At 45.8% G+C, this 14,031-nt stretch overlaps 3 protein-coding genes across 3 annotated transcripts; 2 read left to right on the top strand and 1 right to left on the bottom strand.

The window, feature by feature from the left end:
• The first annotated feature begins 3,113 nt into the window (after positions 1-3,113).
• Positions 3,114-3,755, top strand: LOC128718522 (uncharacterized). The gene is made up of 3 exons (XM_053812145.1): positions 3,114-3,179; positions 3,246-3,362; positions 3,453-3,755. The coding sequence occupies exons 1-3, from the start codon at positions 3,114-3,116 to the stop codon at positions 3,753-3,755; spliced, it is 486 nt and encodes a 161-aa protein (XP_053668120.1).
• Positions 3,756-6,048: 2,293 nt separating this feature from the next.
• Positions 6,049-9,005, top strand: LOC128708736 (uncharacterized). Its single transcript, XM_053803717.1, has 5 exons — positions 6,049-6,093; positions 6,186-6,271; positions 6,653-6,760; positions 7,854-7,933; positions 8,029-9,005. The coding sequence occupies exons 1-5, from the start codon at positions 6,049-6,051 to the stop codon at positions 9,003-9,005; spliced, it is 1,296 nt and encodes a 431-aa protein (XP_053659692.1).
• Positions 9,006-9,717: 712 nt separating this feature from the next.
• LOC128719973 (keratin-associated protein 16-1-like) lies at positions 9,718-13,611 on the bottom strand. Its single transcript, XM_053813615.1, has 4 exons — positions 13,555-13,611; positions 10,458-10,568; positions 9,995-10,385; positions 9,718-9,899 (listed from the first exon to the last, which is right to left on the bottom strand). Exons 1-4 carry the CDS (start codon positions 13,609-13,611, stop codon positions 9,718-9,720), a joined length of 741 nt encoding a protein of 246 aa, XP_053669590.1.
• Between the last annotated feature and the right edge of the window lie 420 nt (positions 13,612-14,031).

Raw genomic sequence — 14,031 nt, 5'->3', positions numbered from 1 at the left:
CGAGACTAGAACATAAAAATATGGATCCAAGATGGAAACACCTCGTCCTCCCGGTATCGATCGGGTTAATTTTATCACGAAGCTTTCCGATGTTACCCACTTCAGATTACGAATTAGTCCGCATTGGTGGTTTATGGGGATTTTTTTTTCTCGTTAATTTGCAACTTCCTCTGTGAGGGAGGCAAGGCTGTGCTTTTTATGCGTCCAAGACAGATGGGGACCATCAGAAGGAAGAATATAAATTTGGGTTTATGTTCGATCCCATTTTAGTTAACCAATGTCTCGCTCTATAGAGCGGAAGAAATGGACACCGGCTCGGAGGTAGTTTAACGACTGATTTAATCTGTTTCCACGACGTGGAAAAGATTGTTTATCGCATCGGCAGACGAAAAGCAGTGCAAATCAAATCAGCTCATCACAGAGCGTCCGTGTTGCCGTGGGATACGGGAAATTGGGCGGTTTCGTTTGAGTGTCTCGCAGTACGTGCAGTTTTCTTTGGGTAAGCAAGCGACCCGATCCGAAAGCTCTCCGACCAGGATGGTGAACCGAAAACACGCACCGCTAGACTAGCCAGAGCATAATATTTCCGTCACGTTTAATGAGTGGCGCTCGGGTTGGGCGTGTTAATAATTTAAACGATTTAGCTAACCCACGTCCGAAAAGGTTTTGTTACGGGATAGACAGACTCTTAGCGTATGAGTTGTCCGGCTGGACTAAGCGTCAGCGCAACTTAATAGTGGGGACATAAATTTAAATATAATTTAATGCGTTTCAGTGTGGAGCCGGCCTTAATGCGTACCATTCCAGCAGCACCCGAAGACACCTCGACCGATTAGCTAATAGCTGATTGTTTTCCGTTTCCTACCGTCCGGACGGGTCTCATCCGATCGGATCGCATGTGTCGCCCCAAACCGTCGATGTACGCTGGGAGCCCGATTAAAATAAGTTATTGCACATTCTTTGCCGCACTGGCGCATAGACACACACACACGCTCGGTACGCATGTGGTTTTAAAAGGTGTCCCCCGAGTTCTATTGCGTGTCGTCTGAGGCATTGCGTGCAGCAGTGACATCGTGTTTCCGGTGACAATTGGTCGCCGGCATGATCGCAAAAATTACGATACAAATCCCTTTGTTTATGACACACTACCCTTGGAGCGGACGGCGAGACACTCTGTTCTTACTGCTCCGATTGCGTTCCGGGGCGAACAAACCGGCTGCAAGCTTACGCGACAAGTGTGTGTTTTGCACTTGATCTGCGAACAAAATGGCTCCGGTGGTCGCGAATGCCCATTTCGGAATTAATAAAATTCTAATAACTTCATCAACTTCATGGGCGACAAACTACCTACAGCTTTGTGCTGATTTGTGGAGGATTGTAGTTGAAAGTGAATCACATTTGAATTCTTTTCCCTTTTGGGGTTGTTCTAGTTGTCGAGTTCCCATCACGGTTAGCAATTGACTGCGATTAAGTTGTTAGCGTTGTGAGTGTGCTCTTTGGAGGGTCATTCGCGATCAAAGGAAACTGTGGGTGGGTGGCTTCGGTATCTCCAATCATAATTCATCCCCTAAATGTATGATCGGTTGCGCACGTAACGAGCGGATTATTAAATCATTATACCATGCCCATGGCCCAACGAGTCTTGTGGCTTTGTTTACCTCCCGAAAATTTGGAACCGAAAAAAGGTTCTTTACCTCCATTACCCACCCTGTCGTCTAACGTGTTCACATCTCCCCTCCTCTGGTGAAGGGTCATTGTCAACAAACTGTCGTACGCATAATGCCGCACGCTGCATTCTTTTACAAGACTTTTTTTTCTGTGGTTTCTCTCCCATTTCTCGCCCCTATCAAACACGAGCAAGACATAATTTATTAGATTTGGCTTCTCTTGGATCTGGGTTGTGTGTGTGTGTGTGTGTACGGAATTCGGTTGCCGGAAGCGATGCGTACGGGACCGTTGCGTACGTGTTCCGCACGGGGGTGACAAATTATGTTGGAACGGGGGATTAGGGCGCCCATAATGTTGTTCTTTGCTCAGGGGATTGTTTACAGAATTTGCTGATGCACCGCAAATCACTTGCGGACGCGCATGACGAGGGATGCATTCGAAACAAAAAATGCGGCTTATCGGTTGTTTGCTGAATTTAAACGAAACGTTTAACGGAACAACAAAAGCAGAGAGTTGGAACAGCAGAACACGAGAAAAGAGAATTATAGCACACCGATGCGTGTGTGAGCATACGGTTCTCTTAGTATTCGTGGTGTTGTTGTTGAACAAATTAAAATAACGACAACGTTATTTTATTAGCTACTGTCTAACCACGAGGATCAATATATATCCTTATGGACTGTGCACATTCTGAGGCTTTTATGGATGTTAGAGGTAGTAAAGTAAGGGAGCTTAGACATAAACAGGTGTGATTAGACATAAACTAAGTTTTCCAATAGAGTCTCAAAATAATTCATCTAGGTGTACATTTTATACAAAAATGTGAATTGGTGGTCTTATAGAGCATAGGGCGATACAATTTTTCATAAAATTTGATAGTTAAAAAATCAATCCATACTTTTTGTTTAAAACAAATTTACTAAAAAAAAATTAGTTTAAAAAATAAGCCGTAGAAAATGTGAATGAAAATAATAAATGTGCAAAAAGAGTGTGTGCACCAAAGGCATTTTAGAGCTACATAAATCACTGTTGGTAATATTTAGATCTAAATATGATTAAAAAACTGTTTCGGAAGCTACGGTCAACGCAAGATAGTAAAAAGACGCTTAAAAGGCAGAAGCCTTTTTAGTGCCATTATTCATGCTTCACGTTTCACAACCCTGTAAACACGCACCTCTTTTCAAGCAAGCGCGACATCTTGCGGCCAAAAATAGAAACAGCGTATAAGCCTCGCTTCTGCCAGGTGGCGCCACTGTGTTCGTACAAAATAATTTAGAATTTTATTTCGTATTTTATTTTAGTTTTATGATATAATTTTACAAAATGTTTTCTTTCAGAATTTAATATTGGTCTTGTTTGGATATTGACATTTCTAGATATTGTTAATTTTACTCTGATTCTGATGACAAAATTATCAAAGCAGGCGTATCAAACGTTGCACTCACATGGCGCTACTGTTGAAAATAGTTCGCTCCGTACGTTTTGGTCGTAAATTCCATTGTAAAATTGAGGTAAGTCAAAATAAATGTCTACATACGCATTACAACTAGTAAATCAATATCGTTGAGTCTGTTTAGGATACCTACCCGCTGGATGCGTCCATCCGAAACAAACCCAAAGTAAGCAAACCGGCCGACTACGAAATGATGCCCGGAATGTCGCCCAAGGTGTTCCGTGAGACGGAGTACGATAGTGTGAGTAAGAACAATAGGAGATGGTAGAAAAGAATTAAACTGGGAAATTAAAACAAAAGTAAAAGTTGATTTAAAAACAAAACTTTGCAGCAACTCGGACCCATACCGGTGACGGGAAACGAGGCGAAGAACTATACGTACAAGAATCCGGAATATTTCTCGTACCATAACTATTCGTTTTACGACATTGGCCGCGCGGTAGGGTGTGCCTACCGGGCGCAACCGAGCGCACTGCCGAAACGCACCAAACGGTTCCGGCTTCCGTGGCAGCGGGAGGAAGATATTCCGTACGATGCAGCAATTCCAGTGACGTCAACATGCTCGCAGTGTGAGTTTGAGACAAAATCGGAACAAATAATGGAGCAAAATTGGGAACAAAATTCGAAAAGTTAAACAAAAAAGAATGCAAAAAAGCTTACCAAGAGGTAAATGTGAATTAAGTTCAATTTGTGGTTCATTAATCAATCAAATTTATATGTCCACAGGTGGAAGCGGAAGGATAAATGGTGGAGAAGTTAATTGCCTTCGGTACAAGACTTTACTGCTAGCGGTCAGCAAAACGAAATTGTTGCCGTGGTCTATTGTCTATCGAAATTAGACGTGCGACACCATTTTTTACCACATCGCGGCAAGGCTGTGGGAATAGTTGACCACAACGGCGAAGAGACCGCGAGCCTTTGTCCTCGCACACTCGAACAAGATCCCGCGGTGGAATTGCAGGTCGAACAGGTCCCCAAAAATTTGCATGTCTCTGTACTAGTTGGCATGAAAGCACCAATTTTTCGGCCCAAGATAAATATCATTTGTGGTGCTAAAAAAAGGGGGCCCCACCTGCTAAAGAGGTGTTACTGGCGGGCAATTAACCACTCTGTTTACCGGCCGCAGCTGAGAAGTTGCGTTGAAAAACGGAAAGCAAAATGGTAAGTAGGAAATTTTAGGCGTTTGTTTTCTTACATATCGAAACAAAACGCTCGATTCATGCATGACACGCTTGCAGTGCACAATGAGCCGTGACTCAATTGTCACATTTTATGGATCTGCGGGACAAAAGGGTGGAGGATAGCTTATGGTTGTGGTTAAGGTTAACTATTTTTAATATGCGTCACATAAGAGTGTAGGTAAGTTCTTTTTAACCTAAATTATAATATTGCTTATCTAGGTTTTGTTTTAACTGTATTATATTTAACATGAGTAAAATGGCTACTTCAAATGCATTTTCTCACACTTCACTATGCGTTTGTTTGTAGCATATCTGGAACACGAACACCACCACCTGTGCTGACTTCTAATGAACGGAAAGGGGACGGTTTTTCTTCCAACAACGAACTCTCCAATTCAACTGATAAGAACCACCTCATTGTACTTTACCGCAAAGCAAGGGAAAAGCCCTGTCTCTCAAAAAAAAACGTGTCACCGAAGATGAATTTGCTCGGAGCAACACAGGGCCCGCCGAACAAACACTCAAAATCTCCCAAAGTCATAGTATTAAGTAAATGTTGACGCACGCAATAAAACATTCGGCATGTTTGGAAAATGCCTTGGAATGCGTGGTGCCCGTGTCGCACTGTCAGGCCAGTTCATTCATCGTTTTGCGCACTGTTGCTGCACCCGTTACGCCCGAATGCAGATCCAACCAACGCCCTCTTTAATGGGCCCGTGGTTGAACGTTGTTGTGTTGGTTGGGGAAGGGAGCGGTGGAATAAGATAAAATGTGTGTATGCATGTTTAGGAAGTATTTTAATAGCAGTACACAACAACAAAAAAAACGGTATGGCCCCACCGTATCTTAGAGCATTGTCTCATTGGCCGTGTGTGCAGCAAAACGCACACAGTTTCGAAGACGGCTGGCTAGTTGGTGTGTGTCTTTCGAAGTGAGTAGTCGCGATGAGTGATCGACTAAGTCGCGTTTGCTACTATTTCCACTAGGACGTACACACACGCATTGTTTTCGGGTGCATAAAAAAAACTACTCGGACACACATACACACACACGGTGCGGATCGGGTGGGGGACGACGGTACGTTGGGTGGGAAAAAACCATCACCCACTCGCATCGGAAAAGCCATTCCACGGGTGGCTATCGAACGAGACAGTCGGTGCAAAGTCTGGTGCAGTGCAGCTAATTGAGAAATCGCATTTTTCCGGTCGGTTTGGTCGGTGAATGTGGTGAGCAAAATTTTAATCCGTTATCGTAAACCAACAACAAACAAAAAAAAAGGCACCACGCCATGCCCAACACACCCTCTGACAGGCTTTTGGAGAGTAATTTAAACGATGCGTGAGACGGTGAACATGTTGACGAGCTGCGCAACAACGGGTTGAGAAATTTCGAGATTCGAACGCGATAAGGGAGGAAACCTGATCGGCTTATCGGTGGAAAAGTGTGGAATTCCAGCTCGAGAAGGAGGAGGGGGTTAAGGGGGGAGGGAAAACCACCCCTTGCCGGCGAAACATAATGTTGTGTGTTGGAAAGTGTTGTAGCTGGTCGTGTGATGAATTGGGCTGAAATAGGGCAAAGCGATGCAGCAGCGGCAAGGTCCGATCGGGTGAACAAGACACTACGGTTGCACCGCAAGGATAAACCAGCAAAGTAACAGATTTCGTACAGTGACAAAACGAGCAGAAAGCGAAAGCGCAATCACAGATCATCATTTACGCGGTGAAAAATATTTAAATAGTTAAGAATATGGTGAAACCGGCGGCAAGAATAGTGATAAAGTTTCTAGAATTAGTAAGTGCCGAGACGTGCTCTACTCCTCCGTGTCATGAAGAGTTGGTTCTGATGGGTTGCTTTTTTCCCTTTCCCACATTTCCTCACCACAGTTAGGTTGTGTGGCGTGTGTGATTACGAAGATTATCACCGACCATGAGTCACGGCGTGTGTTTGTGCGAAACCAGAAGCTATCGCGGTAAGTTGTCTACCACCTACCACCGGGCATATCGTCCACAGCTTTCTGTCATTTGGGCCGAGTGACAACAAGTAGTTTAGGGCGATTTGCATATTTTAAACGTTGGGAAAAGAGCAGCAAAATAGAGTCGGTGACTATTAGTCACATGAACGCTCGAGGACGCTGCTTTAGAGCAATTTCATTGTGAGTGGTGCTGGAGCATTAGTGAGACATTAGAATTGTATTGATAAATTCTAGTGAATCTGAAGTTTACGCGCAGATCCTTCAGGAATATCACTTTTATTAAAATTTAATATTTACCTTATTTCCATTAATGTTTAGTAGATTATTTAAATTAAGATTAGTAATTGTTATTGTACTATTTTACCGGTCCATTTTCAGAGAATGGAGCTTGATACACAACATAACCTGGAGCAGCGGAGGAAATGCATTTACAAACATCGTCTACGGGGGATACACGATAGTCATCGCACTAATGCTAATTACAAGGTCAGGCAGGAGTTAGACACCTTAGACGCTAGACGCGGTACCGAGGGCAACCTAGGGGAGCTTCGGAAGTGTTTAAAGCTTATTGCCATTTTGTTGCCATGGTTTGTTGTTTTGTGGTATAGAATCCATCGCGTTGTTGTGATTGTCCCCGCGGGTTTGCCCTCTTGGACCTTTTTGTAGAGAGACTTGGGCACGGACACAACGCACCGCGGAAAACAATTACCAGCAGAGACGGAACTCATGCAGAACAGGTGGGAAATTATGGGCCGATGAGAGAGGAATGCTGTTCAGTAGCATGTGCGGTACATGCAGTTCCTGCTGCGGCCCACACTGACGGCGGAAACAGCGCTGTCCAGATCTCGTGGTGGTAATGGCCGAAGTTTGACTCAGAGCTCCAACGAGCTTTTAAAATTCTCATAGTAAGCTGTGTCTGTTGAGAAAACCATCTGTACACCTGCACGAGTTGCCTGCTTTTCCTTCCCAGGCTTCACCAGTGCTTTTTTTCCTACCATACTGGAGTTGGAGTACAACGAGTAGGCTTTGTCTTTGTGGTTGATAGTTCTAAGCACTTCGGATGACCTTCATGTTTTGCGCATGCGTGGCGTTAGGGTTTTCCCTTCTTTTTTTTGCACGTATATCACATCAACTCGTATACTCCATTATTCTTCTCCAATCCGGAACCCCTCGTACAAAGCTTGGTTGACTTTTCATTACCATGCAGCACCACACTGTGGTGACAGTTTTACCCCATCAAAGTACGACGCCTAGGTCAGAGATCCGACACAAGTACTGAGCACTCCACTGTCTTCCGTCAAAGATTTGCCATTGAAGTACAACAACGCCTTGCGCAAGACCCCTGATGGTGGTGATGACGAAGGCGATGCTTGGAGGTTGGGGCAACTTGAGCATAATTCACATGTCCCCACAAACTGAACAATGGTTTATCTGTTGTTTGCGACGAATGTGATACCGCACATAAAACGGGGCACGTTTCAAGAGTGGCGTTTGTTCGGGAGCATTTGAATGTCGTGTCCAGCCTACGGAGGAATTTGGTCTAATCGTGTGGATATGTTTGATCGTAATATCTTTCCAGATGCGTCGATGCCAAATCACGTCCGACTTTGTTTGAGAAGATTGTACTATCGCTGGGGACACTATTGTTTTTCGCGGCAGGTAAGTGGACGGTGAGATGCACTTGGTGAGCTAAAGGCATAGCAAAATACAATGGAGTTTCTGTTTCTTTTTCTTTTACACACAAACCCACACAGGCGGTCTGGTGTTTGCGTCGATAGATCAGGTACATCCCGATCTGCATGATAATGCCATCATACTCGGATGCTTGTCGTTCGCCGTGGCGATCCTGTTCGTTATCGATCTGTCTGATCCGTTGGCGCGCATGACCGCACACATGACGCAAACCGAAACATCTACACTCACCGCAACCGATACACCCGATAGGGCAATTTCGAAAAAAGATGTCTCCACCGATATGGAACCGACGGTATTTGTCGTTTCCAAGCCGGATCCAAACGGTCACCTTCTGCAGCCGCTGCATCAGCACCAGGATCACGCGCACCATGAATATCCTGACTCACCACTCAACCGAAGCGAAGAATCGATCGTCGAACGGAAAGTGTACCCTTCGGCACAGGTTCCAGTGTTTGCGCACGTGCGCGCCCCCGAGGAAAGCCGAAGAATTGCAGGGAAAGAGATTAAATACCTGCCGCGGCACGATTACCGCGATAGACGAAACTATCGAGACGCTGGACCGGCGAGCTATGCGACGAATCGTCCAGCGACGAACCAACCAAATGGCCAACAGACACGGCAGCAGCACACAAGCGTCCCATCCAGCAGCTACCATGATAATGATTCGTTCGTCGAAGATATTCAGCCGTCACGCAGAAGCACCTACGTACCCGCCGACAAGTTTGACCAGGAAGCGATGCAGATGAGCAGCGCACCGAACCACCATCGAATGAGACCGCCCCCGCCGACAAAGCCTTTAAACGTAATTCGAACGCACTTTGGATCGAATCACAGCTCACCGAACGATTCGCAACACAGCGCCGAGTGCAGATGTTCGCAGCGCAGTACCAGCACGAGAAGGATGGAAGATTCTGGCCGGGATGAGTTCGACTCCCCACCCATTCGGCCCGGGTTTGTGGCCAATGCGGCAAAGAAGTGGGATGATCGGGCACGCAGCAAAAGTCAACCCATCGTTGGGCTTAATACTATGGTGTAAGAATCCGACACTTTTCTTCAATCCATCGATACTTTTAAGATATTTTACAACTGTGGGCAACCGTAAGAATACTGGTACGTCTAATTCGACAGTAGGAAATATAAACCAATAAAAAAAAAACGGGAATAAATGGTTCGATTTCCGAATTGATTATACGCTTTTTATTTGATTGAATCTTCTAACTGTGCCGGTAGCGTTGTTTTTCATAGTTGGATTAAGTTGATGGATCTGAATGCAACTACAATTGCTAACGATGCTGCGCTAAACTCCTCGCTTGTGTGAAGCTTGCTAATGATGTGCTAGGGTTGCCTCCTATAACGCGTTATAAAATTTCTAACAACACAACGTAACATGCAAACGGGAAACGTAGAATCATAATTATTCTCTAACGGAGTAGAGGACGCCAATCCGTATGATGGATAGGACGTGCCTGAATAACGATGATGCTAAGACTAGGTCTGGTCGGTTGGCACACTACGAAAGGCTTGGCAGAAATACAGGAATTGTGTTAAACACGCAACAAAGCAGCCAGTTCTAGCATGGCTACACTAGCATGGTCCACAGGGCACGCAGGCGTCACTGCAAGGGTCACCTACGGGAAGAAATGAAATAGATTATTAGTTTTAATATTGCTAATTGACAATGCTGGGAGAATAGTATGTTCGATTGATCTCACCTTTTAGTAAGGAAGGAACATGTGCACGTACAAAAATCATCTAGATCGGTAACAAAAACGTTCCACATTATAGCAATGAGCCTTGCAAGGTGCCGAGTAACGACAGGGTGCCGGTGCATTACAGATCTTATACCATGGCGGGCAGTACCAATTGGTTTTGGCCATCTTTGGTCTTGGTGTTGGTTGTCGTACCGCCGACCGGATACGTTTCAACGGATCTATTGTGCAGATGTAGGTGATGATTCAATCGAACAAACCACTTAATAACAGCAGACGGGCTTAAAGCTTTATGTGAGTAGTGTGGGCTACTTACAGTATGGGACGCTGCAGGAAGGATCACACACTGGTGGATAACTAGGATCGCAAACCGGAGGACAGCACGGATCACAAACAGGGCCACATACTGGTGGAAAGCATGGATCGCAAGGTCCACATGGTCCGCATGGAGTACAAGGTCCACATGGTCCGCATGGAGTACAAGGTTCGCATGGACCGCAGGGTCCACAGCAAGGATCATAGCACGGAACACAACAGGCAGGATCGATCGGGCAAGGATTGCAACCGCCACCACCGGTTGGAAGGCAGCATTTCGGTGATGGACGTACCGGATTGCTCTTCTTACCCATCGTCACAAATCGATAACGTCGGGCCCATTGCGACGGACAGCAAGATGCTTCCGGTTTGGTAAGACAGCATGGTTTTGCCTAGAATAATATCAAAATCACTCTGTAAGAATCCAGCTTAACGCGTCGGAAATGTTGAAGAACTTCGCTTACCTGACATTCAGAACGCGGACAATCGTGCTGCAGACCGTTCCGCTTGAGACACTCGCAGTTTGAGATGAGGATGCCACCGCGCAGTTCGCGGCTCTTGCATGGTTTAGGCGACTGTAAGTGGGACAAAGGTAAAAGCGTTACTAAGAATGAACAATTGTAATATCGCTATCTGAGACGATGAGCAGGTAAGACACAAGGGTGGAATGGCGTTTTACGTTATTCAAACAGTTCCTTCCGTTTTGGAACTGGAATATTTACACACGGCAAGCGGTCATACCACCATTCGTACACCTTTGTATACTTACCCATCAACGGATTTGTAAAAGCCAGAAGCTGTTCCTTTCCCTGTTCGCCTCCTAGCACCGTTTCGGAGCACAGATTGGGCCCACACTTGGCGGACAGCAACCATTTTTGTAGAACGTGGTACCAGCCGGCACACAGCAGTACTCCCGTGCCGGAGGCACTTGCACAACCTGCGGCTTCGGCTGGCAGACAAGCGTCGTGCAGATCTCTTTCGGTTCGACAATGACGCGCGGCGTACAGACCACCTTCGGGTCGGGTACAATGCGCTTGTAGTAGATTATTTTGGGCTCCGGCACGGTACGCCGCTTGTAGATGATGCACGGTTCGCAGATGGTCTTTGGCTGGTAAATAAGCTTCGGTTCCACAATCGCACGGGTTTGCGGTACCACGTGCTTGTCGATCACGGTACGCGAACAGTTGATCACCTTCTTCTGTGCGACTAGCCGCGGTGGTTGTTGCACCGTAACGTACCGTGGTCCACATCGTTGGGGAGGACAGATGGTAGGACACTGCGGCATGCAATTTAAGTCGTGGGCGGTGCGACAGGTTGGCTCGCAAGGATCACATGGGCCGCATGGGCCGCATGGGCCGCATGGGCCGTATGGACCACAAGGTCCACAGGGTCCGCAGGGATCACACGGTCCACAGGGTCCACAGGGTCCGCAAGGTCCGCAGGGATCACACGGACCACAGGGTCCGCAAGGTCCACACGGTCCGCAAGGGCTCTGTGTTTAATGCAACCAATCAAGCAGGCAATGGGAATGTGCAAGAAAGAACGTAATAATGATGCAGATGTAATAAAAACAGAACATTGCTACTGGTGAATGGAGAATAAGGAAAGCAAAAACAGTTCATACCCCTTCCCCACTCCTATGCATCTTGGGCACGGGTGTTTAAAATATTCTCCGACAGCAACGATCGTACATTTCTTCGTACCGAATATCCGGAATATTCGGTTCCTTACGGCGCAGATTCCACGTGTAGTGCACCGTATCGGTACTGTCAAACACAATCAATGGACGCTTCCACCAACACAGATAGGAGGGGGAACGGGGGGTCGACTGTAGAGTAGAATTCAGAATTGTTCCCATGATGGAAGAGGAAAAACGAATGTATGACACGCAACTGTAATCTAAAGGGAGGGGGGGGGGGGGGGGGGGGGGTTTCTTCTCTGATGGCCTATATATCGATTTCTGAGAAAGTTCAGTATGGATACGTGGAGTTGGAGATCTAACACAACTAAGACAACCTAAACATTTGGGAAATGTACATGTCTCGTCCTGACTCTAGCATCTGGTACATCTGTATTGACGAATACAATGATTTTCACTGTGGAAAACATGCTTCACAGACATCAGATTCTACAATTTGGATCACAGTTATGAGCTTAAACAAATCTTGGATTTGAATGTTTAAAATCTATTCTTGTTTCATTGTAACATATGGCCGTTTCTAAACTTACTGTACCGGAATGGATATTTTGGGGATAGTAGATGCGGTACGAATGATCGTCACTGGTAGGAAAATATGTTTGATCTATACATTACAGGTGCTCGGGTGGTGTATCGTACATTGAGACCACACAGTAATACACACTCCTCACTTCCAGACGAGTTACAACAAACTATTGCAATGAATTCCAATCGTTAATGTGCCTCAGGGACCTACAATTTCTCCGACGAAAACGATAACACCTAGCAACTAGGTCTTCCATGCGAAAACATTCTTGAACTTATACGCCATTCCTTGAAAAGCAAACCCAGATATATCCATGGCCTACTACACTACGCTACTCGCTGTGGTGCGAAAGTTTCGCTTCGTTCGAGGACAAGCCGGAAAACGTCCCCCCTGGCACACGCCCCTGATAGGGACCTATTCTAACCCCTCTCGGTATTAACAAGCTATACACACACTAACTTTTACTCCTCTTTCTCTCTTCTGGACAATAGTGTAACCGTTACCCTACCATCCGAAATGTGAATGGCCTTCCCGGTTGCCATTGTTTTCGCTCATCATCGAAATAACGAGGAATGGCAAAAAAAAAAAAACAACTCCCGACAGAATACGTCGCTGTCGTGCAATAGTGTGGAGGGTTTTGGCGGCATTGATCCAAATTCAAATACTATTTCAACACGGTTTGTACTGCGCGCTGGGCGCCAAGTTTTGTGCTCTGCAAAATAGTATTGATTGGTAACACACGTACCACGCACACACACTTACACACAAACATTCATGGTTAAAACTCACTGTTTGCTGGTTCAGTTAAAGGTTAGGATAGAATGTCCCAATCTTGGAGCGGGATACCAATAACTTAGTTACCCCCGAAAACCCATGGCAGCTAACCAAACCGTTTAGCTTGATGAGTACTACGGATGGTAGACCGTGGCGTCTACGACCGAGTCTCGTTTTCTTTCCGAGCCTTCCGGTAGAATCGAATGTGTGTTGGCTTCACTGCGTAGGAAGGGCACGGATTTGCAAACACACGAAAGGGAAAAGAGAAAGAGTTGCCGTAACTGCACGCGATACTCTTGGCGACATTGCGCAGTTCTAGTGGTTTGAGGTTATGCAGGAAGGATATCTCAAAGGCTACTATGATCATCGCGAAAAAAAGAGCCAAGATTAAAATGTGTAAGCGTAGAGGAAAGCGCAACAGTGGAATGGGACGGACGAAAGCATGCCTTAACCCTTAATAGTGATGACGCAGGCAGAGGTAACAGAAATGATAACGGTGCTTGGTGCAACAGGATAGGGTACAGCGGTCACATTTGTGGCAGGAGGAGCAGTGGTGTCTTACGCAAGGATAGCAGGAGGAGTAGCAGGGATCGCAGGGACCACAGCACGGATCGCACATTTTCGGTTCGGGGGAGGTTTTCGATAGACGAACGCTTCGATAAAACACTGTAAAAGGATGGAAAGATGCTGGATCAGTACCGGAACCGTGACACAAAATTCCACTAATTGCTGGAGATTAACCAGCCAAAGGTGCAGGCACACCAAAACGTATAACTAGGTCAAGGATAGCCTAGGGAACGAAGGGGCACTAAGCTTGGAAAACGATTGGACGATATCCCCTTAAGAATACGTACCAAACTCACGGCGTAGTTAAATTTCAATTAGCTTATTCTTCGGGACAATCCGGATTGCAATCGGCAGTTCTTCTAGTTGTAAAACGTTTTAACAAAATTATTCTGTTTTAAAACACTGCGAAATTTCGATACTTTTTTTTCGTAAAATTTTCTTCCTCTAACGACTTCTCCGTTCGAAAGTTAAA

This window comes from Anopheles marshallii, chromosome 2 (assembly GCF_943734725.1).
Source record: "Anopheles marshallii chromosome 2, idAnoMarsDA_429_01, whole genome shotgun sequence".
Taxonomy (NCBI): domain Eukaryota; kingdom Metazoa; phylum Arthropoda; class Insecta; order Diptera; family Culicidae; genus Anopheles; species Anopheles marshallii.
This window is presented reverse-complemented; position numbering and strand designations above follow the sequence as displayed.

What these genes read in the sequence shown, in the direction of transcription:
- LOC128708736 (XM_053803717.1), top strand. Translation starts at nt 6,049, where the DNA reads ATGGTGAAACCGGCGGCAAGAATAGTGATAAAGTTTCTAGAATTA. An exon ending in TGATAAAGTTTCTAGAATTA is followed by an intron (nt 6,094 to 6,185) that starts GTAAGTGCCGAG and finishes TCCTCACCACAG; the next exon opens with TTAGGTTGTGTGGCGTGTGT. An exon ending in CGAAACCAGAAGCTATCGCG is followed by an intron (nt 6,272 to 6,652) that starts GTAAGTTGTCTA and finishes GTCCATTTTCAG; the next exon opens with AGAATGGAGCTTGATACACA.
- LOC128719973 (XM_053813615.1), bottom strand. Translation starts at nt 13,611, where the DNA reads ATGTGCGATCCGTGCTGTGGTCCCTGCGATCCCTGCTACTCCTCCTGC. An exon ending in ACTCCTCCTGCTATCCTTGC is followed by an intron (nt 10,569 to 13,554) that starts GTAAGACACCAC and finishes TCCCACTTACAG; the next exon opens with TCGCCTAAACCATGCAAGAG. An exon ending in TTCCTGCAGCGTCCCATACT is followed by an intron (nt 9,900 to 9,994) that starts GTAAGTAGCCCA and finishes TCTGCACAATAG; the next exon opens with ATCCGTTGAAACGTATCCGG.
- LOC128718522 (XM_053812145.1), top strand. Translation starts at nt 3,114, where the DNA reads ATGGCGCTACTGTTGAAAATAGTTCGCTCCGTACGTTTTGGTCGTAAA. An exon ending in AATTCCATTGTAAAATTGAG is followed by an intron (nt 3,180 to 3,245) that starts GTAAGTCAAAAT and finishes GAGTCTGTTTAG; the next exon opens with GATACCTACCCGCTGGATGC. An exon ending in GTGAGACGGAGTACGATAGT is followed by an intron (nt 3,363 to 3,452) that starts GTGAGTAAGAAC and finishes AAAACTTTGCAG; the next exon opens with CAACTCGGACCCATACCGGT.